At 34.3% G+C, this 25,720-nt stretch overlaps 1 protein-coding gene across 1 annotated transcript in view; it reads right to left on the minus strand.

Moving 5' to 3' along the window:
- Window positions 1-25,720, minus strand: part of LOC149410535 (uncharacterized) — a 429,087-nt gene that overhangs the window by 361,206 nt on the left and 42,161 nt on the right. Inside the window, exon 2 of the mRNA XM_089648447.1 lies at window positions 24,066-24,524. Within this exon, the coding sequence (XP_089504573.1) occupies window positions 24,066-24,225 (160 nt within the window). The 5' untranslated portion in view covers window positions 24,226-24,524. The remainder of the gene's footprint in view (window positions 1-24,065; window positions 24,525-25,720) is intronic.

A 25,720-nucleotide genomic window follows, 5' to 3' on the forward strand; every position in this document is an offset into this window, starting at 1 on the left:
AAAAATTATAATGGCACAATAATAAGGAAAGAATAGAATAATAGTGTGTATATTTAAGTTGAACATAATCTGCTCACTGGGTGAATCTGTATTGAGGCAGAATTTTGAGCAAAATGAATTAATACAATGTCTGTGGTTTACCAGTATATATATAATACACAAGTTCCTATAAATCCATTTATTTACTAGTAGATATGTACCTACAAGGTTAATTCACTGTCAAAAGTACAATGTATGTCAAACGTCAACGTTTTTCTTCTTTTTTCGTATGGTGAGGGGTCAGAGGGGGACATCTAGGTCTACGAGCCAGTCTAGGGTCTCAGGCGTCGCCATGTGGACCTCATCAATCCCGCCGGGGAATGAATGAAGCGGGCATTTGTTGACCACATGGAACGTCAACGTTCGTCGTCCAACATATAATGTATGTCCAACGTCAATGTTCATCATCCAACGTACAATGTATGTCCAACTTTAACGTTCATCTTCTAACGTCAACGTTCATCGTCCAACGTAAACGTATATCCAACGTCAATGTTGATCGTCCAACGTACAATGTATGTCCAACGTCAACGTTTATCGTCCAACGTCAACGTACATCGTCCAATGTCAACGTATGCAGTACGAACGCGAACAAAGCAAGAAGTCTGTCTTCTCTGCCTACCCCTTCGGGGGAACGGCATGATGGTTAGTTCAATAATTACTATTCTCTTCATGTATGACTTATTTTTATCAAACGGTACAAGTAGGTACATTTGAATACACAAAAGAATCAGTCAAATGTGGCCAGATCCAAATACTAGGTAGGTACTTCTCAGCCTACTTCTTCCCCATCTCCTCCCCAGTCCTTCTTTCTTCTACCTTATATAATCTCAAGAGGAGATACAATATCAAATGTTCTTTCCAATAAATAAAGAACTTAACATCACAACAACTAGACATCAGCGTTTGTTTGAAACGAAAAAAACCATCGAGAAAATTCTATTTTTGCGCTGCTACGGAATTTGAACTCGCTGTCTTCGGATCCAAAATCAAATACGTAGACCGTTACTAAGTACACTCCGCAAATTAAATTTTAAAATGGCAGTGAACACTAGGGTGTCCCAAAAAAAATAAAAAATTTTTGAACGCATACCCTCTAATTTTGTTTTAATAATGACAAAACACTTATAAAAATTTTTTCGTTTATTTTGGACAACTGCAACCCGTGCCGACTTGCATCGAAAGATGTCAGTACTTGTATATTAAGACGCCAGCAGTGTTGATGAGCTTGTAGTAACTTGCTATTTTGTTAGTAAACGAAAATCACTCGTTCAGGCAAGATGTTGTTAGATTTACGCACTTCTAAAAAGAGTATATTTTTAATAGGAGTTGTAAAACACCAAATATCGGGTTCTAAACTGCCATCTAATGGACAAGTTCTTGAAGTTTTGTTCTACAATATCCGGAAAGTGAATTTAACTGTCAATATATACCAAATATAGCCATAGTTGGTATTAAAAGCTGTGATTGAAGTAAAAATCAGTCAAGTGACTACAAGCCCTGACATACCACTCTTCAAAAAGTTTCGAGATAACTGTAAAAATGTTGATCCCGATAAAATTCAGTGCTACAGAGAAAATCTCACATTGCACCTAACCGCTTCCGAAATCGATGATTTGCTTGACTTTTACCATACTGCACTGACAACAAAAATACTTGGAGATGACTATTGAGAGTTTTTAGAGCTCTGTGTGATAGTTTTAGGAGGAGATACAGCGAGAAAATTTAAGATTCGGCCTCCAGGTGCTCGATGGATGGCAAATGCGCTTTATTCCTTGAAAATATCATTAATGTGTGCGCAATTTAAAATTACCGGTAAGGATAAGGCGGCACTTTTAGACGTTTGCCTGTTCATAGTAACATCCTATGTCAAGCCATGGTTACAATGAATTATAGCAGTTAAAGCACCTTACCAGAACTTTTGCTTTTTGAAATCGATGAAGGCTTAAGAAAAAATTGATGAAAACATCTCAATGGCAGCTTTATTTCTGCTCAGTAAGCAGTTATGGTATTTGACCGATGAAAGATCTATTTTATCGCTGTTTGACGACGCTGTGGATCAAACACCCTAAATAAAAATGCTCGAAATATCAAAAAAAATAATTTATCAACCCATAACAAACGTTACATCCCATCGAAGGAAGATCTTGATGGTAAATTGTATGGTAAGTTTATTAAGTAGTTTAAATTATGTTTTGTATTGAGGTTTTTGTTCATATCATAATTTAGTGACTTTTGTTTCAGAGAAAAATATTTACAACTTCATTTCAGTCAAGAAAGAGTATTTGTTTGATCGTCTGAAAACAGATGCCAGTTTTCTTAACGAATTCCCTGCGATGTGGTCAAATAATGCTTCGTATCAAGAAGTCAGAAAGAAGGTGTCGCCGCTGAGGGTAGTGAATGATACAGCTGAAAGAACTGTTAAGTTAATGCAAGATTTTCATGGATTAATCTCACGGTCGAATAGGAACAAAAATAATTTTTGTTACGATGCGTTCAGGAACACCGGAAGATTTATCCTGACTGTAGAAAACAAACTATGAAGACAAAATTTAATCAATAAACCATTTTTAAATATAAAATACTACATAATTGAACATTTGTGCATTTTAAAATTTTATTTATCCGACAAAAATGAAAGTTGAAAATCCTTCCATATTAACTCTGTACCATATGTTTGGCATCAAGTCGGCACGGGTTGCCGGTGTTTAATCAAAATAATATTTATTATATGAGTTATTGGGATCAAATGGAATAAAATAAGAGGGTATGCATATTTAAATTCACGAAAATAAAATTCTTCCTTATGTCCTGGGACACCCTAGTGAACACGTTTAGCATCAGTGTATTCAGAGTAGCTAGCTATCTAAGCATTAACCAGAAAATCTGTTTATCTTTGCAGCACAAACTCACGAACGGTGATCCAAGGAGTCATGAAATTTACACAATTTTGCGTCATTCCCGTCAAGAGCTATAACACTTTGAAATATCAATTAGCAGCATAAAAATATTCATTTTAACCATTAAAACCACAAAACATTTATGGCCTTAGTAATAAAGGTGTGTTAAATTTTACACAAATGAACTAGCACTACCGAAATCTTCAACAACATCATGTCAATTAAACTAGTCTGTTCTAAAACAATTCTCCTTTATATTCATAAATACAAAGCACAAGACATAAAACTAACACACATAGTAGAAACACTAGATCTCAGGGTCAAATACATATCCAACAACCAATTAGAAATACAACATTTGGGCAAAAAAGCTTCCTATACTACGGTATTAAACTCTACAAAAAAATCCCACTCTCATTCAAAACTCACAACAGTATTTTAACATTTAAATCTCAATAAATAAGAAGGTGGATACAAAACATAGTGAGCTCAGAATAGAACAATACTAACATTAAATTAACCAAAACCATTCAACTGCACTAAAAACCATTCAACTGCACTAAAAACACCATGTAATATATTTATAATTACTTCATATCATATATATTTACAACTAAATTTTAATAATATGTAAATGAAATCCTCAGCACGGGAGATCCCAGTGCAGATATCACTATCTCCATTTACTACCAAAAAAGAAATAGTAAAACATTTACAATAAACTTGCATTAAATTTTACACAAACGATAATGTATACAATTTAAAACACGTTTATTGGTAAGAGGATTAATGATAAATTGATAAAAGAAACATCGCGAGATGTTTTGTTGGTTAATTTCTAAGAAATACCTTTTTATCTTGTCGACTGTTAGAATAAGGCATTTTTAAAAGGCACACGTGCCTGAAAGTAATGAAAAAATAAATGAGACAATAGTATTATTCACAAGTGAGTCGCGATGATAAAATTAATCTCCGAAGCAAACAAACGAATGACTAATCTCACTTTTCAGAAGTGAAGATGTAATAATGGTATGGTAATGATCGTCTTATAGTGATATTTTTATAAAACTTTGCAGGAGGCGAAACTCAGTCGTTTTACAAACGTGTAGACATTAATAACTTCCTAATTAGAAATAGCACTAACAAATTATTATAAGCAATAATTAGTCGCCTGAAATATCAAGACAAATTGAAAATATCTCCCGAGTTAAAATAAATTCCGCCGACGGGAATTGAACCCGCACCTTCTGATGTCCAGTCAGATGCTCTGGACCACTGAGCCACGTCGGCTTATTTCCAACACGCCAAATATTTCAATATGTACTAGTACCTACTTCAATCAAATTTCAATTAAAAAACATATAATAAGCAGTAATTGGCAGTGTATGGCTCAGTAGTCCAGAGCACCTGACCGGACATCAGAAGGTGCGGGTTCAATTCCCGTCGGCGGCATTTATTTTTACTCGGAAGATGTTTTCAATTTTTATTAATATATTTCAGGCGACTAATTATTGCTTATAATAATTTGTTATCCTTTGTGCTATGCATAAAACCTTGTCATCTTATAAACATTAGTTTATCATTAAAAAAAAGAAATAGCACTGATTGAGCGATATTTGCAAGGAAGTAAACATTTTTTTTTCCAAGAAAAAAAACATCTAAAACTAAGAATAACAGTTCAAAAAGGGAAAAGTTTTAAATAATCAATTATTATTTAAAATGTAAATCGGTAGGTATAATCGATGTATTCAAAAAATATGTAATAACTTTAAAATAATTGAATTAACACTTGGGATAAATTATCGGACAATTTATGTAAAATTTTATCTCAAGGGCACTTAATAAGGCTAGATAATAACTTAACAAGGATAAAGATATCTTAAAAATACTATAGAAACGATCCGCTTAGATTTAAATGCGAAATTATCGTAAATCTTAAAATACAGGAAAAAAAATTTTACTTGAAAAGCTCCCAAACTCAAAATTTTAAATACATTTGGTGTACTCTATGTAATTTAGCGCTATTTACAATACTACTGGGCAGATTTCATTAGTAAACTCCTTCGTAACTGTGCAAAAGAAATAAAAAAAATATATCTCGAAAGGTACCTAACTAAAAATAAAATCTATATATAGTATTAAACAAAGTTGCTATCCGCGTCTGTCTGTTTTTGCGCTTAGTTCTTCTAAATTATGCAACGGATTTTGATAGGGTTTTGACTATCATTTAGAGAATTTCTTCCGGAAGGTTTATATATAAATAATACATGCATATTATATTTATAGAAAGTAGAGAAAAGTAGATGTTTTGTAATCAGGTAGTAAAAAAAATGTACTTTGCCAACGCTGGGTAAACCTTATGAGATACCTTAAAATGATGTACGACGAATTGTATATCTTAAAAAGGTCTACAGCACAGACATAGGAATTAATAGACGAGAAGATAATGGCGAGGGGTAAAATCAACTGTTGAAGAACGAAGGGAGTGAAGCTGACTGTGATTCGTCAATAAATCAATCTGACAGTAAATAGGCATCTCGCATTATAATATCACCATTTACTTCTTAAAAGTAAAATCTGCTTTTGAATGAATAGACATTTTTACATGGGAGCGCAAATTACTCGCCACGTTATGAACAAATTTGCGAAGTCCAAATTCGGCAAAAAAATTCGGTTCTATTTTCAGAGTCCAATATTTCTTTTAAGTATTTAGTCAAGACACTTTTATAAATGTTCATAATTTACTTCCCAGCAACCAACCAGCTTTGTGTTTCGCGTCCAGACGTTTCTCGATGTGATAGTAACAACTGATTCATATTATACGATGTGAATATGCTTAAAATAAAGTAAAATAATGCTTATATATGGAATGTAATACGACAATTGGGTTTATTCTCTTTTTCACATCTATTTTTACAAGTTTTCATAGTACAAGTCAACATTTTGCCGTGTTATTTCGTAAAATGAACCGATGATGCCTCGACCATAGTTCGCACAAGAATGATGACGTCACGTTTTCAAATTTCACTTGAGGCCATACGCGAGCCCAGCCGGCTCCAATGGAACCGGTATGGGGAGTGGGGATAATACGCTTTTAATCACTTAGGGCAGGTCTACTAATATTCATATGTCTATGGTGGCGTCTATTTTTTCCGCTCTGTTGAAATCCTTATTCCCGCCACAACAACGATAAATATTTTGACATCTGCTGATTGTGAGTTTCATCGAATTTCTACCGTCATTGATTACTTAATTTAAGGTGAGATGTCAATATTTTATACTCAAATTACAAATATTTTAACGCATTAAGATGTGTTCTGTAATAATAACATCAGTTTAATTCACTGATCACAGTCATTTCCCAGAATATTGTAAATTAATTTCAATGTTCATTCAAATTAACACTGGTAGTGACGGACATGTTTTCGACTAGTATGGTGAATTTTTAAAGATTTATTATCTTAGATTATTTCTTTATTTATGAATGAATTTTAGTTAAAATGTTATTTGCTTGTAACTTAGAGATTATCACTACATTGTCAATGTGCATTTTTAACATGAAACAGTTATTTGTATTACTTTTGTGTTATGTTTATTTTACGTTACTATTTAAAAAATACCCTCTGACGCCCAATGTTAATGCAAATTAACATAGAAAAATTTCTAAAAAAAAAAAAAATGCCAAAAATTTTCAAATAATTTTCTGAGGTATTATCAAGCATTACATATTTTATATGTGTGGAAACAATAATGCGGGTGTGAAAGGGTTAAATGATTCACAATTTGACAACGCCTTCCGGAAGAGAAAAAAATTATCTTATCTAGCTGGTAAAACGGTACAATTGAACAACACATCGTTTTAAAAAAACCCCAATTAAGTTATTAGGAAATCAGCCAGCGTACGGCGCGGGCGGGCGAAAGGTATTTCACCCTGGCAATCCAAGGGTTAGTAAAAAAAAGGAGGTAGGGTTTTGGATGAATCGATAGTGCTTATATCACAATTCTACACCTTAAATACCCTACCATAGAATTCAAACAACAAAAGCTGTTGAACGTCGCAATAATTTCTGTTAAAAAAGCAAAATAAACCCTTCCCCTTGATAAATAAGAAGAAAAAACATCCCAACAGATCGCTTTGAACTCTGATTCCTCCACTCCAACCAATGCCATCAAAACCCTCTAAAAACAGCCCGTAATAATATCAGGGGCGCACTGGCCCCGGGGCAGTAGTCCAATAATACTGCAGCAGTGGCGCATCAAAGGAGGCCCCGGGCGGCCTGCATGTGACACGTCCCTAGCTAGCCCGGTGCAAACTAATAAAGGATAGCTTTGAACGTCTTATGGTCATTATTGATCTGAAACTAATATTGGATATGAACGGCATTAATGAGAAAATATATCATAATGAAAGGATTTGATAATATTGTCGAATCTAAAATGTATTTATTTTTATATTTTCGTGGGGATTCGATTGAGTATCTCACTGGACTCAACCTCATTTTGCACTACGGTGATATAATATAATTTGAACCGTGTTAGAAAGAAAACTTACCTTTTTAAGCTGTCATACCCTTAAATTAAATATACCATTCATGAGAGAAAGTCCAGTTATATTCAATTTTCCAACTATGTCCTAAATCCTGTATCTAAATTTCGCTAATAAACAATTAGAGAATGTTATTAAGTGTTAATCTCAAGTGACCTACCAGGTAACTTGTATTGTACTGTATATTATCTCAATAAATAGTTAGTAATAACATAGATCACTGTAGAAATGTATTATAAATTTGTACAGCGCCCTTGAGGTGATTTTGCACAAAAACAGCGCTATACAAGTCATCCAATTATTATTATTATTATTATTATTAAAGAGAGAATACCACGCTTTGTACTTGCATTTAAACGTTTACTATCTAGAGACTGAGGTTAATTCGCATTCAGAAAGGATTAAAAAAACAGGCTGAAGTCTCCGTCTGGCGGTCAAGCCATTAGCATCGACTAGAAACTTTGTCAACAACGTTATAAAGGTAACATTGTCGATGTTTTGGTTGCTGTCATTGGTTTAAAAAAAATACGGCGTGTGCAAATTTACTCTCAGTCTGTAAAAGGCCTCGAGCCATTTATTTGCATGGATTAAGACGTGCAAAACTTTGATTAATGTATTGTTCCACGGCCCTCCACAATAACGACCAAAATCTTGTAAAAAATATTACGACATACGATTCAATAGAAGACCACCCTATCACAAATACACTTTTTGTCTATCGAATTGACCAACTCATACCAAACGAAAACTTGCTTGAAATGGCTTTATGTGACAAGATCTGGTTAGCCAAGTACTTCAGCCTCCCAACATACACCAATTTTGGATGCTATAGTCCTACTGGCTCCAGACGGTTGGGACTAGTGGGAGTCTTATATTGGTATTCGCATTAAAAGAAAAAATAGAACATGACTGAGGCATTACATTTTCTTACAATTAAATTATCTACACGGAGGAAAATGGGTATTGCGAATCTCATCAAATTATTGGTAATTCGGTTAAAAACGGGATTAGACAGTTTCCTAATAAACTTTACGTTTATTCCTAATATATCGGAACACGTGTTCATGCACATGCATTTGCCTTTTTTTGTATTAGGCAATTCACCCTAAAGAGAGTGCTTTGTGCCGATTGGGTTAAGATATGTGGTTAAACTGATGTGAATTATCTATAAGGGGACTGGACATATCATATATTAAAGTTATTTAAATCTATAAACTTATAAAGAATAGAATATACGCGAGAGTTGTTGAGGGACAGCAAATACGGAATACTAAGGGGAGACTGGTGGGTGATTTTAATAAGCAATCGATACATGCCTTAGAAAGAAGAATGATTTTTACAATTGTGCATTTGCCTTGATAACATGCAATAACGAAATGCGAAAATATTAGGATTTTTATAAACACGTGTTCTGACATCGTGATAACAGATTCATATTTAACTGAAAGTTTATTAGGAAACCAATCAATTCATTCGTTAAGGCCCGAAATCTCATTTTCAACCACATGGGTACACATGGGGCTGCAAGCAAAATGTTTTATAGGCTATTTAAAATAATAATAAAGACCGGTCGGTGGCTGAGTTGGCATCGCGTTTGGGTCCCACTTAGGCGTAGTGTGTTCAATTCCTCGGCTGGCCAAGTCCTCCATCACAACACAAGCAACATTTTCCGCTTAATGTGGTGGTAGTACAAGATTTTCAAATATTGTCAGGTTATTCGTAACCCGGGAATGATTGTCTTTGTTTTTTAAAAAAATGTACTAATTGACGCTACTCGGCAGTACAAAATGCGCCGAAGGTGGTTTTTGTCTTCGACTGCAAATGTCGCTTGAACAATGGCGCATATCGCCCGACACACTCACGCCCCGGGCAGTACACGGTATTTATTTCAATTGCCGGACGATGGGAAATTTCTAATAGGTACTTACCGTACAGCCTTAATGTATGTAGCTACCTACCGATGCGACTATTGCCGATATTGCCTCATTGCACTGGATAGATAACCATAGAAGTGTGATCAACAAGACAAGCCCGAAATTTCAGTTGCTCTTTAAGGGTAAGCGTAACGTTCCTTATAATCAACGCGTTCATAGATGGCGAAAATTTAATTATTTCATGAAAACACACTTTCTGCAAGTTATGCTTCTAAATATTAAGACGAATTATTTATTTGCGCCCGTACATACGTAATATCAAAAAATAGTTTTCACCGTATAAAAACTCAATTCTTTCAAGAATTCATTCAATCCGACATTCTATTTGTATGCCTTTCTTTCTACAAAATTCTAAGGCACGTGGCCGACCCACCCGTGAGGTAGCAGTGTAAGTTCTGTCAAAACCCGCTGACAATCGCAGGGCGTTTAAATCGGTTTTAATCTGTTTTACATAACGATTTATTAATTATATGTATTAAACATAATAATACTCTTGTATTGAGAATCAGCATTTGTTGATCTATATGAATATATATTATTTTTCACCCTATCTCCTTATTTTCGACCGTGTACAATGGCATTTATCGAAGCAACTTTTATTGAAATACCATTCGAAATAACAGCATTCCCCCCGACGTATATGTGCTCCAAAAACTGCGATCCTTTCGTTAAAAAACGGACCGACAGAGGCAAACGCCAAATTCAACGGTGGGACACACTGAACACTTCCAAGCCAAACAAAATTAATTATAGTTCAAGAAAAAAAATACATTTGAAAAAGTTTCTCCAATTTCATCTGTAGTAAGAAAAATATCACCTTACTTTGGTCACATAGACACGCCCACAACACACTTCTATCAGTTTATCATTTCAGTGGTCGTACCTTCAATCCGTAATGTACTGAGTGTGCCACCATTAGCGACATTGCTTCATTGCTTGTTACTCTGTATCGCTTGAGGGCTAGGCCTTTATTTAGGGGAAAAATGTCCAGTTTTGTTCGATGGATCAATCTATCTCCACCTGATGGATCCGATGGCTGATTGATGGATTTGGTATCAGTTTCCTCTGGTTCACGCGGACACAGGAAAACAAAACCGAAATAATTAAATTATGGATCGGAAACAAGTGTAACTTTAAAATAAAGAGAATTTAAGCTGCTTTAAATTTCTTTAGAGTAAAGATTATTTGACTCTCTACGAGTAACTGGACTTTTTTATCAGGGTAGTAGATACTCTACATACACCCACAACCGCTTTACATAGTACAAAAATTAATATTAAAAACAATTCAACTTAAACCGTAGGTACACATATCCATAATAACTTCTTTCTTCTTGTATGCATGCATATATGTGTATACATGGGTAATTAAATAAATATTTTTTTCCTTTTTCTTTAAATAACAATGTACAGTAACCATTTAAAAAAAAAATTTAAAATCCCAACTTACAAGAAAATTTAACCAATACACTTATAAGAAAATTTAACCAATACACATAAATACATGTACCATTTAATCATAACCACGTAAACACCTCAGCAAAGGTTCTCCCAGTGAGGTGTTCACGAAACATATAACATTACCCACCACAGTGTCACCTACTCAAACCTACCTCACACCCAGCATAAAACACCATATTAACAATAGTTCTAAATTTATGTATTATATACAAATGTAAATATTTGGTAGACACTGTAATGTATGTATAGAAATAAATAAATAAATAAATTTAACCCCTCCAGCTTTTTAGGGCCATATATGACCGGGCGTCAATATTTTATAAAAGCATTTTATCTTTTTTTCTACATGTGGAAAAATGTAATTTTTTTTTAAGTTAGAAAGAGAAATAATAATTCTTTCTAGTTTGCCTAAAATATTTATACTAAATGTCACTAAAAAAATCTTGAAAATAGCCAAAATTCATATTTCGCCCCGATATTTCTTATTTTTTTATTATATGAACGAGATAAAAGTGATGTTAAGGTTAAACGCGACGCTCGTTATATTCTACGTGTTCATAGATGGCGTAATTAATTAATTTGATCAAAATTAACTTTTTGCAAGGTATTGCTGTACAGTATTAAGACAAATTATTTTTTTGCGCCCGCATATACGCAATATGAATTTGAATAAATAGTTTTGTCCACATAAAAACTCAATTCTATCGAGAAAGGCATACGAATACAATATTGGATTGAATCATCGGTACAATATTGTATTTGTATGCCTTTCTCGAAAGAATTAAGTCTTTAAACGAACAAAACTATTGATTCATATTGCGTATATACGGGCGCAAATAAATGATTTGTCTTAATATTGTAAAGCAATACCTAGCAAAAGCGTATTTAAAGAAAATTAATTAATTAACGCCATCTGTGAACACGTAGAATACAACGAGCGTTGCGTTTAACCTTAAAGTTTTCTTTAAAAATTCCCAAAAAAACGAATTTTATTCTCGAAATATCGAATTCTCTATACTTTTCTAAGATTAGAGTAAGAAATAAAGTAAAAATGTGGTTAGTGTTTTTCACGTTTCATATTAAAATTTCTATGGTAATGTTTATTTTAAATGCGTACACCGGAAAGATAATTTTATCTACTTTCTAAAATAGTATTTTTTTACTGAAAATTAAAAAATAATTTGTATATAGCGCATTTGAAATATACAGAAAACATTGCAAACTGAAGAAATGTGTTGAAAGTGCTGAAGGAGTCAGAAAACAAAATGAATTATTCTTCTACCATGCAACAACACAACTTTACAAATATAATATTCTAAATAAAACTGCACCTTTAAATAGAAAACTCAGAAAAACATCAATCCTCCCTACTTCAAAATATAAAAAAAAACAATGGGGCAATTCAATTCAACTATAAATATCTCGGAGTAAAGTTTCTTAATACATTACCAGAAAGTATCAGAAATTTAATAACACACTGAAAATATTAGATAGACTACTTTAAGGCGATGCACTACGTAGTAATGCGAAATGTTTTTCGATTAAAAATTTGGGGACCTACAAATGTTTCAGATGCTTTAAATAAACACCGCGAGTATAATACATCTTGGCCTTTGAAATAATCGAGTATTTTTTACATAAGTCTTTTTATAAGCCCAGAAAAAAAATATTTATAAGGCCTATGAAAACTGCTTTAAATTTCAAGTTTTCCTACTTACAAACCCATTTTCGGTTATAGTTTTATTATATAATGTGGCAAATTAAATTATTTATTAAATGATCGGTATATATATAACATCATGTGAAATGATTAATATGTGTATTGTAAAATATTTTATATAAATGATGTAACATTATTATTTTTTTTTTTAAACAAATAAAAATAAAATAAATTTGCTTAAAATGGCTTTAGCCGTATTCAGTGACCAATACTTCCTAATCTTCCCCTCCCTAATCTTCTTCCATTTTCCTCGCCATAGTCCCACCCACTCCGGAGAACTGTTAGCAGTTGTGACTCTTGTACGGTTATCACATAAAAAATCACGTCGTAAAATAATGGCATCGAAATCGTTTTATCGAAAGATTTTATCGTCACTATTATTTATACCTACCATTAAATTGGTGAAATTTTGCTTCTCATCATAAATAATGCGTAACATGATTTTTTTTTAATTTCGAAAAAGCATATAATTTGGGGTGTGACATTATATTATAAAAAAAGAAAAAAACCCCTTTGTAATACAAAACTAATTGAATTAATAAATGACAGTCAACCACGTTTCGCTTATCTCAAGCTTCGTCAAACCTGGTTGGCTGTCATTTATTAATTCAATAAAAGTGGTGTATTACAATGGGTGTTTTTTTCATTTAATTAAATTATATGTTTTGGTAGAAAGCAGTCACTTTGTGGTTTGACATTTTAATTGAAATAAACCACGAATTATTTAATTTTTTTATTACCGACCGGTTTCGCTTAACACAAGCATCTTCAGGGTATAAAATTATTTACAATTACATTGTAAATTTTTGATTAGTTTAATTTTATACCCTGAAGATGCTTGTGTTAAGCGAAACCGGTCGGTAATAAAAAAAATTAAATAATTCGTGGTTATAAACAAAGTTATTGTTTTATTTCAATTAAATTATATGTGTTCAAGAACGAAGGATGCTTAAATAATGAAACGCCCCTTGCGGTTGCTTTGTTCCTTTCCCATTATTGGTGGATCAGCTCGAATCGCAAATGTGTACGCAATATTAGATATCAGTTAGCAAAGCATTAACTCATTCAAATAACATACAAATTCTAAATGTCATAGTACCACTCACTCCAGGCAGTTGGAGACTCCGGGGTGATATCAATAAGATAAGATTTTACAATGTCATCAAAGAGTTCTCCTGTCCTGGTATATTGGGCCTATATATATATTATTATATTGAAGAATGGGAAGAGGGTAGGAGTTTAATCTGCCGATAAACAGCATCCCCCTCCTGCTGATTGGAACTCTTATGCAGTATCACACAACAATAAAATGAAAGGCATATAATATTTATTAAGCTCCCTGCATCCATTCCGGGTGCCTCTTTCCTTCCGCCACATCACAGTATCTGTGTTTAAAGGCCCACAGAGCAGCCCCCCTACCCGCAGTTGACAACGCCAATAATATATTTATGCAGTCGTATTCCTCCCAATAAAAGTGTATAATGTCCCTGTTCGCTGAAATCCGTCATAAAGCTCTGCGGCCTGCCTCGATCCGTTCCAGGAACTTCTGGATGCGGCAGGAGTCGGCAACCTAGTTATAGACGAACCGAGAACTTCATTATATTTTCAAACAAAATTATATAAAAAAAAGACATTCACAGGCATAACACAAGGATGTGCAATGAAATCAGACTACCAAAAAAACGACAAAGTCAATAAGCAAAACAGTTTAACCTACAAAGGGATGAAAGGCGCGAAATAAGGCGCTGCCGGAATCCGTCAAAACTAAAGCAATTAATAAATTCAAAAGAGATTGTAAGAGCAACAAAGCAAGATAAAACGAATAGTATGTACGTTGCAATAATTGGTAATTTATAATTTGTATAAATAACTAAAATAAAATATATAAATAAAGTGCAGTGTAAAAGTCAGACACAGCACATTTTTATATAAAAAGCATATGACGGGTTGTTTAACAGAAATTGAACAATTCAAATTTCAGAATTGAAGATCAAGTTGTTATTATTCCATCACAGGCCGGTTTTTTCACATAACTTGGATTATAACAAAACTTGAATAGGACTTTCACAGAACATCAATATTTACTTCTAAATTGGACGAATTGTTAGAAACCGATAACAATGAATCATTTCCGAAAATTTGAAAAGTTATCTAACCCCTGGCCCGCAGACTTCATAGGAAGTACATATAGTACTAAAGCCAGCGAATCTCAACGGAAAATGGGCGAGACGTTCCGCACGGCGGCCCCTCATAAAAGTCGCCGTTTAATCAATGCTGCACTTTACGGCCGCCATAAGGATAAGCAGCCTTTTGCGCCAAGTGGATCCAAAACGTTTTTCCGAACATTTCAAAAAAATTTCTTGATTTGTATTTCAAATTATTCCGAATCTGCGTTTTATGATTGATGGCAGGTTCGAATTGATGAACAACTAACTCACTCTGAGAAAAAATGTTATACAAGGAAATATGCATACATATAGGTACAAAGGATTGTCCAAAATCTTCGTAGGTTTTTTTCAGCTATTGCCATAATTTCAGAGCATCTCTTATTGTGCTAACATATGAAAGACGCACTAAAACATGACAGCCTCCGTGGTCGATGGGTAAGGTCCCCGACCAAGGAGATTCGAATCCTGGCATGCGCAAGTAAATTTTACGTATTAAACTAGCTGAAGTTCATGGCGTTGCCCGAGTTGTACGAAATCAGATGAAGACATCTTATTTTGAAATTCTGCATTAAGGGTATTGGTAGAGGGGATGAGGGTGGTTTTACGGAATCTCATGTAGAAATTCACCTTCCTCTTGTTTTGAAGGTCCATAATTACATCAATCTCGGAATAAAACTATAGATTTGTATAAAAATCAAATACACGTCGCACGTCTGCGAGCCTCAATTATACGCCAAAGACACTCTTCTTTACATTATAAATAGAAGATAAATATATACACATATCGTGTTATTTCACATTAAATTAAAATAATTAGTAGTTTACTTGCGGCACGTTCCCGAGTCGAAGATTCTCCAATCATCATCCTGGTAAAATACCAACATTCAGAATCGAAACTTTGCTTAAAATTGCTTTATTCGTGTTTGGTGATCACATCTGAATAGCTGGATACTTCCCAACCTTCCTCTCTCAGATCTCCTTTCCCTCTCCACACCTTGAGCCTCGTCAATTGGAGAGGCCGTAGTCTCCTCACAGGTTTCGATAAATAGGGAGCAGTTGGACTATTGTGCGGTAGTCACATTTTTTTAATGAAAGCAAGAAATGTTAAGGAGCATCATGGCTTGGCCTATTTCAGCATATCGCTATAGGAATGTATGGCGAGCGATATGCTGAAATATATAAATAGATAAATCGCTTGGCAACTGGAGTCAAGAAGTGGTTGATTGAATAAAAAAAAAGTGGTTTTATTTATTTTCTCAAAAATTTCATGAGAAATATAATCTTAGCCATTAAACATTAAGGTTTTCATGATGTTCATTTTTTTTGCATATTTAGTAGTATAATTTACGCATATATTTTATATAACATTTAATATGTTGTGTAGGTAAAAAATACTAAATCAACATTTAACTCAATGGAACTTAATTAGTCTAGAACATATGAATGTTTATTGTTATAATTTTTTACTGTACGACTGTTTGCTTCCTAAATAAAAAGAAATACAAATAAATAAAAAATAACTTAACTAGAGCAGACCCGTGAAATATCAAGGAATAATCTCAATTCTTGACAAATCAGTTCGAATTTTGAAAATGACAATTAAAACAATTAAATGTTAAAAAAATATTTTATAGGTAGGTACTTAAACGCATGTCTGAATTTTTCATACAATCAGATCCAATTTTGAAAACGACACTTAAATGGTATGTTGAAGTTATGCAGGACGCACAGAGAAATAATCATTATATTTTATTTTAATTAATTCTGCTCAACCGAATCTGTAGGAAAAGTTAAAATTTATCAAAGGCATATTTTCGGTATTCATAATAATGTAAACCGATTCGTAGTAAAGATGAATCGAAAACAGTGATTTGACTGATGGGTTCACCAAGGGCAGTGGGAAGGGTGATGAGTAAGAAGAAGGTTGAGAACCCCACAAAGCTATCCCATCTTTCCCCACATTTGACAATCTCTGTTCGCACACTCAAACTCGCCAGTACGATGCGGTATGTGACGTTAAACCCTTTGGCGCCGCTCTCCGGCCGGAGGAAATGATTACTGCGCGGCAGAGACCCTTCCGCCTTTATTACTGCCGCGGCCTGAGGCACTCGAGGGGTTAACCCCATACTAGTAGTACCTACCTACATACTGGGCAAAGTAAGTACAATATGTACCCACAATCAGCTTTTCTGATATGATATACGTTGCGCCTGTACCCACTTGGTCGCAGGATTTTGTTTGTTGTGAAAGTCCTGACAAGCATACGTCGTTATTAGAGATACCTACACACCTACAAGGTTCCTTACCCACCCATGTGTATAATATTATGAACGTTCAGCACTTTGTTGTGGAAAAAAGTATAACCTTACCTAGTAGATATAGTTGAACGTTACCTAACCTATAAAATATAATCCAAGAACGGTTTTTAATTTATTTTACGAATACCTCACTAGAATCTAAAACCAAAATATTCCATAAATGCACGGAGAAAAATGAGTATTGCTGATTTATTGGATTGCAGGCCTTCACGAATGAAATAACAGGATTCATTATAAACACGTGTTCCCAAAAATCCGAATATATTCGCATTTCGTCATGATATATTATCAAGGCAAGTACATGACGACATGCGAAAATATTTGGATTTTTATAAACACGTGTTGCTGGATCGTGACAATATACATATATTCGTAATTTACTAAAAGTTTATCAGGAAAACTGTTAATTCATTCGTTAAAGGCCTGCAAACCCGTTTATAACCAGATCACATTGAATTTGAAGAGATTCCTAATAAATTAGCAATACTCATTTTCCTATGTGTATCATTCGTCATATCTCCCTCTCAAACCATCTTCTTCTTTGTATTGTAAAAATAAATGCCGCCGACGGGAATTGAACCCGCATCTTCTGATGTCCGGTCAGGTGCTCTGGACCACTGAGCTACGCCGGCTGCCCAACCCGCCAAATAATTCAATATGTACATTTGAACAAGTACTTCAATCGACAATTACTGCTTATTATATATATATATTTTTTAGCCTTATCACTTAGACTAACTAATTAGATTCTTACACGCCCGTTTAATATTGGTGCGGTAAAGCCGGAATCGAGCCTGGTTTAAGACCGTTTTAATCAAATAAACGCAATGGTAATAAGTTTGTCACTTTTCTGACCTGATATTTACGCCACGTTTTTTAGTAAGGCTGTATAAGGATCTACCACTCTTCATGGCGCTCTCCTTCCTTAGAGTCCCTCAGGATCAATCTACAAAACCCATCCATCACTCAACATTTAAAACACAGGAAACATAATCCAATGAAAACACCAAGCATTATTTATGCGTGCAGGGCTCGCGCACGTCCGGTCCCTGTGCCATTTGCCCGTTAATTGAGGCGGGGACCTGCGGTGGCTCGCCTCCGCACGATTGGCGATCTTTCCGCTTTCATTAATGATACGGAGGGTGGATTGCGAGGCCTCGGGCGGTGAAGGGTTGAATTTAATATTTATTTATTTGCGAGTGTTGGATTTCTTTTTTAATGCGTTGGGAGTTCTAACTGTTCAAAGACGGCGGTATAACTGGAAGGGGTAAGAATAATTATGGATCATGTCCATCAATAACAATCCTGAAATGATTACCAACATATAAATAAAGTTTTCCAGTGATTATAATAATAAATAATAATATTTGGATAATTTATATAGCGCCGTTTTCGTGAGAAAACACCTCAAGGGCGCTGTACAAATATATTTTTTAAATAGTTAATACTAGAACTATTGACTTAAAACTAGTGACTTACGACTAAGGCCTATAACTACTTTCTTAATAAAATATATATATTTATATAACTAAAATTAACATTGAGGCGAAGCAATACGTAGTAATGCAAAATCATGTGTTTTTGGTTTGAAAATTTGGTCGCCTAGAAATGTTTCAGATGCGTTTAATTAAATATTGCGAGTAGAATACATCTTGGCCTTTGAATTAATCTAGTATTTTTTAGACAAGTCTTTTAATAAGCCCAGAAAAAAAATAATGTATAAGGCCTATGAAAACTGCTTTAAAGTTCAAAATCTCCTACTTACGAACCCGTTTTCGGTTATGATTTTATTGTATAATGGGGCAAATCAAGTTATTTATAAAATGATCCAAAAAATAATAAATATTTAGGACTGAACATCCACAAAATAAAATAAGAGGAACTTTTTGGCCATGTTTTTTTCTTGCATAAATCAAAACAGGAGGATGGTGTTAAGCGGGAATTTAAACCTTATCGTTATCTACGTAAGGGTTGTTATTGATAGCGGCTCAATTTAAAATATTACATGACGTAGTGCATCGCCTTAACAATCTAATTTTACAAGCGCCAGAAGAAGGAGGAAGTTATATTATATTAGGGTGTTTTTAAAATTAATTTTTATTATTAGCTGGAAATATATCTAAAGTGAATGAAGTGAATGAATGAAATTAATCGTCGATCATTAACGCATTTAAATGATTCATATGCCAAAAATTAAACCGATTGATATGTTATGTTCCCGCTGATATTGTCCATTGTCCATTGGTAGGCAAGTCAATAGCATCTTGACTTTATCATAAGTAGTAGAACACAATCGCTAGAGAATATATGTGTGTGAATCATCAATTACGGTATAACAAAAGTAAAAAAATTGCAATATTTGGATAGAATGACGGATTTATGGAAACGAGTGTCTGAAAAAGTGAGTTTTTAATTTGGATCTAAATTCTGTTGGGCTGGTTATACATCTCAATTCCAAATTGAAAGAATTCCAGATTGAAAGAAATATGTGTTTAACACTCAAATTGTTTATTTTATTTTTAATTTGGACTTACTCTATTATTATTGTCAGCAGCCCATTACTAACGGTACATTACAGCAGTCTCAGTAAATGTTTGACAACCAAGATGACAGGATTGAGAGGAGACTGTTAACAGGGCAAATCCTTTAAGGCCCCGTAGTAAGCATTCAAAGATGGTTTGAAAGGGAGATATTGAAATACGAATGTTAGAGAGAGCGCGCTAATATTAATAAAAAAACTATAATAATTAAGCGAAAATTGTGAAAATATTTAATAAAACACGACTCGTTTGAAATAGAGCAAAAATCTCTAGACAAATGCTTTAGTTGCATTTAAAGATAAACTGTGATTTTTTTCATGCCCATTACATATGAAATAACAGAACAAAACGTGTTTTTAATAATTTTCGGAGCTTACTTTGCCTTTTTTTTCTATAGAGGGAATTTCATATAATTAACTTATCTTCAAAAATAATATATTTTTATGGAACTTAACTTAAAGAGAGACTTGTTATAAATCGAAAGAAATTGTGTATGCGAGGGCTTAATCAATGACATTATAAAACTACAAAACACGTCATATTAAAACTAATCTAACAAAAAAATGTAGCACCTCTTATGAGAGGACAGCTATTCAAAGATATATCTACTGTGGTTTGTTAAAACCCTTCATTAGAAACAATTTGTTTTCACAAAATTATCGTATTTTTCAATATTAGCGCGCTCCCTCTAACATTCGTATTTACATATCTCCCTTTCAAACCATCTTTGAATTCTTACAACAGGGCCTTAAAGTATTTGCCCTATCAACCGTTTCCAATCCTCTCATCTTGGTTTCAACTAGAACTAATTTTAAAATAGACGGGGATTCCCGATCAAATTCACTAAGCAGTTTATTTTGCAAAACTACGACGGGTATTCCGATCAGAACTTAAAAAAAATGCACAAATTGTAAATCTATAACAACAAAAAAAACATTCATATTAGGGTAACAGGGTTTTATTTTCATTTTAATTGTGTTCGATGTACAATATAGATCTTCGAACGAATCGCAATTTTTTTACAAGAAATTAGTAGCTTGCGTGTCCTCTAAAACAAGGCAACATTATTTGTTACATTGAATCTAATCCGAATTACTTTCGTACAAATGTAACGAATCATTGTAATCACATTTACATATATATGGGTACGTACATTCTGCATCGTGCAATGTGCAATACACGTTCGTTATAGAATAGAACTACCTGATACTAATGGAAAACGAACGAACCATGTACAGCCGCGGGCAAAATAATAATAGCTAGCCTGTTGGACACGGGGCGAATAATAATAATAATAATAACGGCAACTGTGCAACAATACGTCCCTGGAGGAAAATGCAGTCAGGGGATTTGCTGCATTTGCAAATTTGTTTTCACCAAAACTGAGTCCTGGTCGGCGATACGTAATAGAAATATAATTATTATTGTTAAAATATACAATAATATGGCGGCACTGTAGATAAACATTGATAGAAGGGAATTGGGGGCGTTTCCATATGTCCTAATAAAGCAAAAAATTTCTAACTTCCAGCGAAATTGCTGAAACATTTTCAAAATATCTTTTTTTAGACATTTCGTAAGACCACCCCTCTCTGTACGGTGTATACGGAGAAAAGTGACTATTGTTAATTTATTAAGAATCTTTTAAATTATTGGTAATAACGGTTAAAACGGGATTGCAGGCCTTACGAATGAATTAACAGGTTTCCTGTTAAACTTTTAGTAAATTGCAAATATATTATCATAATTTCGAAACACGTTCATAAAAAACCTAATATTTTTAGCATTACAACGAAAATTCTTTTTCTCGTCATGATATATTATCAAGGCATATCGATAAAACAATTTTTAAATTGATGTTTTATTAATAAAGCCTCTTAATTTATCGGGAGGAAAAAAACGATTTCTCTTTGTGTAACCACAGAGTTGGGTGTCATTGTGAAGGTAAGACAAGTGCTGATAGCTCGTTCCATAAATGAGTCATCTTACATACACGAGTCAAAGAAACAGCCCGTTCTCTTGAAATCGACACTAACTACTGTGAATGTGTGTTCCTAAACAGATTCGAAGACTCTCAGTAACTCTCAGAATTCCCAATAGGGACGTCATAGACTCATTGTCCCCTGGGCAAATGGGAATCTTGTGCGGCACTCACATAAATTTTTTTACAATATCTGTTGTGTCTCAGGGTTATTCTCTCTAATGAAATTAAACTAATTTTATTGTAATAGATTGACAATGGGCTCTGGTATCTTAATTAGCAGGCGGTTGGAATAATCTGGACCCCGACCTTGAAGTTGCCACCTTATTTACTATACACTCGGTGTCTACAGTACTCGACAGCTAACGCCATCTATGGGTAACCTAAGAGATTACTACTAATGCTATCTATGGTTATGCTCCTACATTAATATAAAAGGTATTGTATGGAAATTCTTTTTTAACATAAAATCCATTTCATTGGATTGGTATGTCTGAGGTCTAGAAGGCGAACGGTCGTACCACAAGCATTTTTTCAGATCTGTACACTTCTAGAGAAAATCAATTCAGTGGGGCCGGTAATACGTAATAGAAATAATTGATAAAATACACAACATGGCAGTTATTTGATGCGCCATTGAGCAGAAAACATAATCGCCATTTAAATGGACAGTTTCAAAGGACCTGCGCTTACGAGGGCAACATAATAGAGTCAGGTGCTAGACAAAGGTTTTGGATGTTAGTAAAGGCGCGCATACTTTGTATGGAAGCTATACACATTATGATTGAAAAACTTTTTTCAAAATATTTACTGGACGGATTTCACCGTATTATTACTGAATTGAATACGAATACAGTATTAAAATAGATATTATATGCGTGCGTTATTTAAGTATTACAGTTTTTGAAAATTGAATTTGGTTGTTCGGCTTTTCAAAGGCTTAGCGAGAATACATTATTTATATAATATCTATTGAAATCTAGTAACTTGACATACCTACAGTCATTTAAAGTACCTTTTAGATTACGATACTCTTTAACTTATGCCTTGACATCTTGTTCAAGAGTGTTTATTGTCTCATGCAATTTTTTATTGCGTGACACGTCACAGGGGCGATTAAAATGTATGCAGTAATAACAAAAAGATTTAGGCTAGTTTCACATTGGCGACCTAGCGGCGCGATTCAGTCGCGTATTACGCTACGTATACAAACGCGAGCCGAACTGCTGAACTTAACCTCAACTTATGGGAAAGAAACAAAGCAACCGCAAATGCCGCTTGTAGTTTGCTTCGTTACTTTCCCATAATTCTTGGCTCGGTTCGCAAGTGTATACATACCATAACGTATGTAAAACAATCGCACGGCTAAGTCGCTAATGTGTATAGCCTTGCGATTTACATACAAAACGATATACGCGACTCAATCGCACTGCAAAATCGCACTGCTACGTCGCCAGTGAAACTAGCCCGGTCTAAACGTTCATGAGATTTTTTGAGAGTGAATTTTTTTCACACCACATTTTCGGTCGATTTTGAGGTTGTAACCTTTTTTGATTAGAGCTGTCTTTTTTGAGTAAATCGAATCTGAAGTTGAAATTTTTAGTTAAAATCTGAAACGGTCGCTATGGGGTTGTAACACAAGCTTTTTAATTTATTTTAAAATGCGTCCATAGACCCGGCTCCTAAAGTTTTTAAGCCCCTTAAAAGAAAAAAAAAGTTATGTGATGTAGATTCACCTTTCTGCCGTGTAATACATATAGAGTTTCCGGACACCGCATTTATTACGAGAGAGACGACATGAAACGAGACAACTATACAGTACCTATGTAGATTACGTATGGTTCTCTCCTCGGCCCTAACTACCCCCTTTCATCCAAGAAATACCTTGTGTTTATTAGTCCATCGACTATTATTCCGCCATCCCAATATCAGAGTAAAACTTTGATGTATGGGGATTGCATTATATGCAAATCAAATACATACGTTACATAGTATGTACCTATCTACTAGTACCTTGGATAAAAATCAGCTAATTGATGCAAGAACTGCCCCTCCACAAAAAAATTATTGCAATTCCGGGAAAATCAATGTTTTCTATATTCCGATAGCAAAACACCCTCAAAAGAAGAGAAAACGCATGTTATAATAATTGTTGGGAAGTAAGAGCTTCACAGATGCACTCATAGAGGGCAGTGCATAGAGCTTGCGCGGAAGTCCGTAAGATGGCAGCTAGTGGCCAGTAGTCGCCAGGGCCAGTGAGAATGCTCCCAGACAAACTTACTGTTTTCAGATTCCATTTTGCCAGTTTCTAGTTAGGTCGACTATCGAGTCACCATTGCAATACGCGGAGTATTAATAAATCCCTGATTTATCACAAAGAACCATTTATTTATAATCTCCTTCCACGACGAGATGGAGAACTGTGTGGGAATACAAAAATAATAATATATTGTTCTTACCATGTGTTGATGATACAGCGAAGACGAGCAGCGACAGTATGTACAGCAGTGGCGTGGCGCAGATCCCCCTCTGTCTCGTGGAAGAAATCCCAAAAAGCGCGGGGATATCGCAAGACACTCCACGCGCCATTTTATTCCTAAATTCAAAATGGCCGCCCATCGTAAATGTCAATGGCTAGATCGCAATACGAAGCTACACTAAGATGCATTTACAAAACAATGTGTGAAATGAACGCGATTATTTAAGACTAGCGTGCACAGAATTTAATTTAAACTATGAGTATTGTTTTTAAGTGTACAAACGTAAATTTAAAAAACCACAAGTGGGTTTAAAGTGATTTCACGAAGTTCTTAATTTATAATAATCAGTTTTAAGTGTAACAGGAAATGACATCTGTTGGTGTTAAGATGGCCGCCCGTTTATTATTGGCTTTTCCGCTTCCCGCCAAACTGCTGCGACTGAAACAAAAGAAATATGATTATTAGAACATTCATTCGCAAACAATTTTGATAATATAAACCTAAGTAACTACTTACCACGAACAGAAAATATATGATAATGAGTTCTAGTAACATTTCAAAATTAAAGGAGAAACAATAATATATTTAAATAAGAGTGTCTGTAGCGGACGGCGTGGATTTGATTTGTATACAAATCTACAGTTTTATTCCGAAAATTATGAAATTTTGCACACTTGACCTTGAAACCTAAAGTACGGCCACAAGTTTTTTTTTTGTTTCTTCTTGTTTGTTCAACTCCTCTCTTTTTCTATTTATGTACTGTTTTGTATGTGAAATAATTTTGATATCAAAATACCAATGTAAAATTGTACCTAGTAACTCCAACCTATGTATTGTAAGTTCCTCTCGTCCTACTACAATGAGTTTTGTAACTCATCGGGATTGCTCTAGCAAGAAATAAAAATAATAAAAAAATAAAAAAAGTCTACAAAATATTTCGAAAAACGACCCCATATCCTTTCACTCACCTTAAAATAGAATTCTGATAGATCTTGGTAAAACTTTGCACAATTGACATTCCAAATAAGAGGAAAATTACTATCTATACCTGATTTCTAAAAACTTGGCGTAAAGACCGGGCAATGCCGGGGACTTCAGCTAGTACATTATAAACTGACGTAAGCTAGAGATTTATTATTTTTAAAAGATAACTCACGTAAATATTAACCGTACATAATATATTGAAGGTAGGTACTCCACTGAAGAGGCAAAACCTATCACAGTGTTTTGTGGGCGTTTCCGTGCGCCCGACGCACACATTTCCTTACCTTTGTTGAAAATGACCAAATTTTTTCATAAATCAAAATTCTCGAGTAGAAAAACCATATCATTGGCCCATATTTTCTTTCAAACCGGTATACATCACATTTCTAGGAATTCCCTGTTCAGTGAATATAATACAATGGAGGAAGGTAGGTACTCAAAGTTAGCCCACAGCAGCAAAAGAGTTGCTTTTTCCACGTTAGTCGGCAAAAAGCTTTTTACAAACGGTCGTAATATTTTAATAGGTGGGTTTGCCCCAAGTTTAATGGTCAGAATGAATTAAGAGCAGGTAGGTAGGTACCTTCTGTAATTATTATTTATCCGTAGTTTTTAACTGGAAGAAAGGAAGCGGCCAATCATTGTATCTGACG

Source organism: Hesperophylax consimilis, chromosome 27, assembly GCF_061612785.1.
Source record: "Hesperophylax consimilis isolate HC1 chromosome 27, BYU_Hcon_1.0, whole genome shotgun sequence".
In the NCBI taxonomy this organism is placed as follows: domain Eukaryota; kingdom Metazoa; phylum Arthropoda; class Insecta; order Trichoptera; family Limnephilidae; genus Hesperophylax; species Hesperophylax consimilis.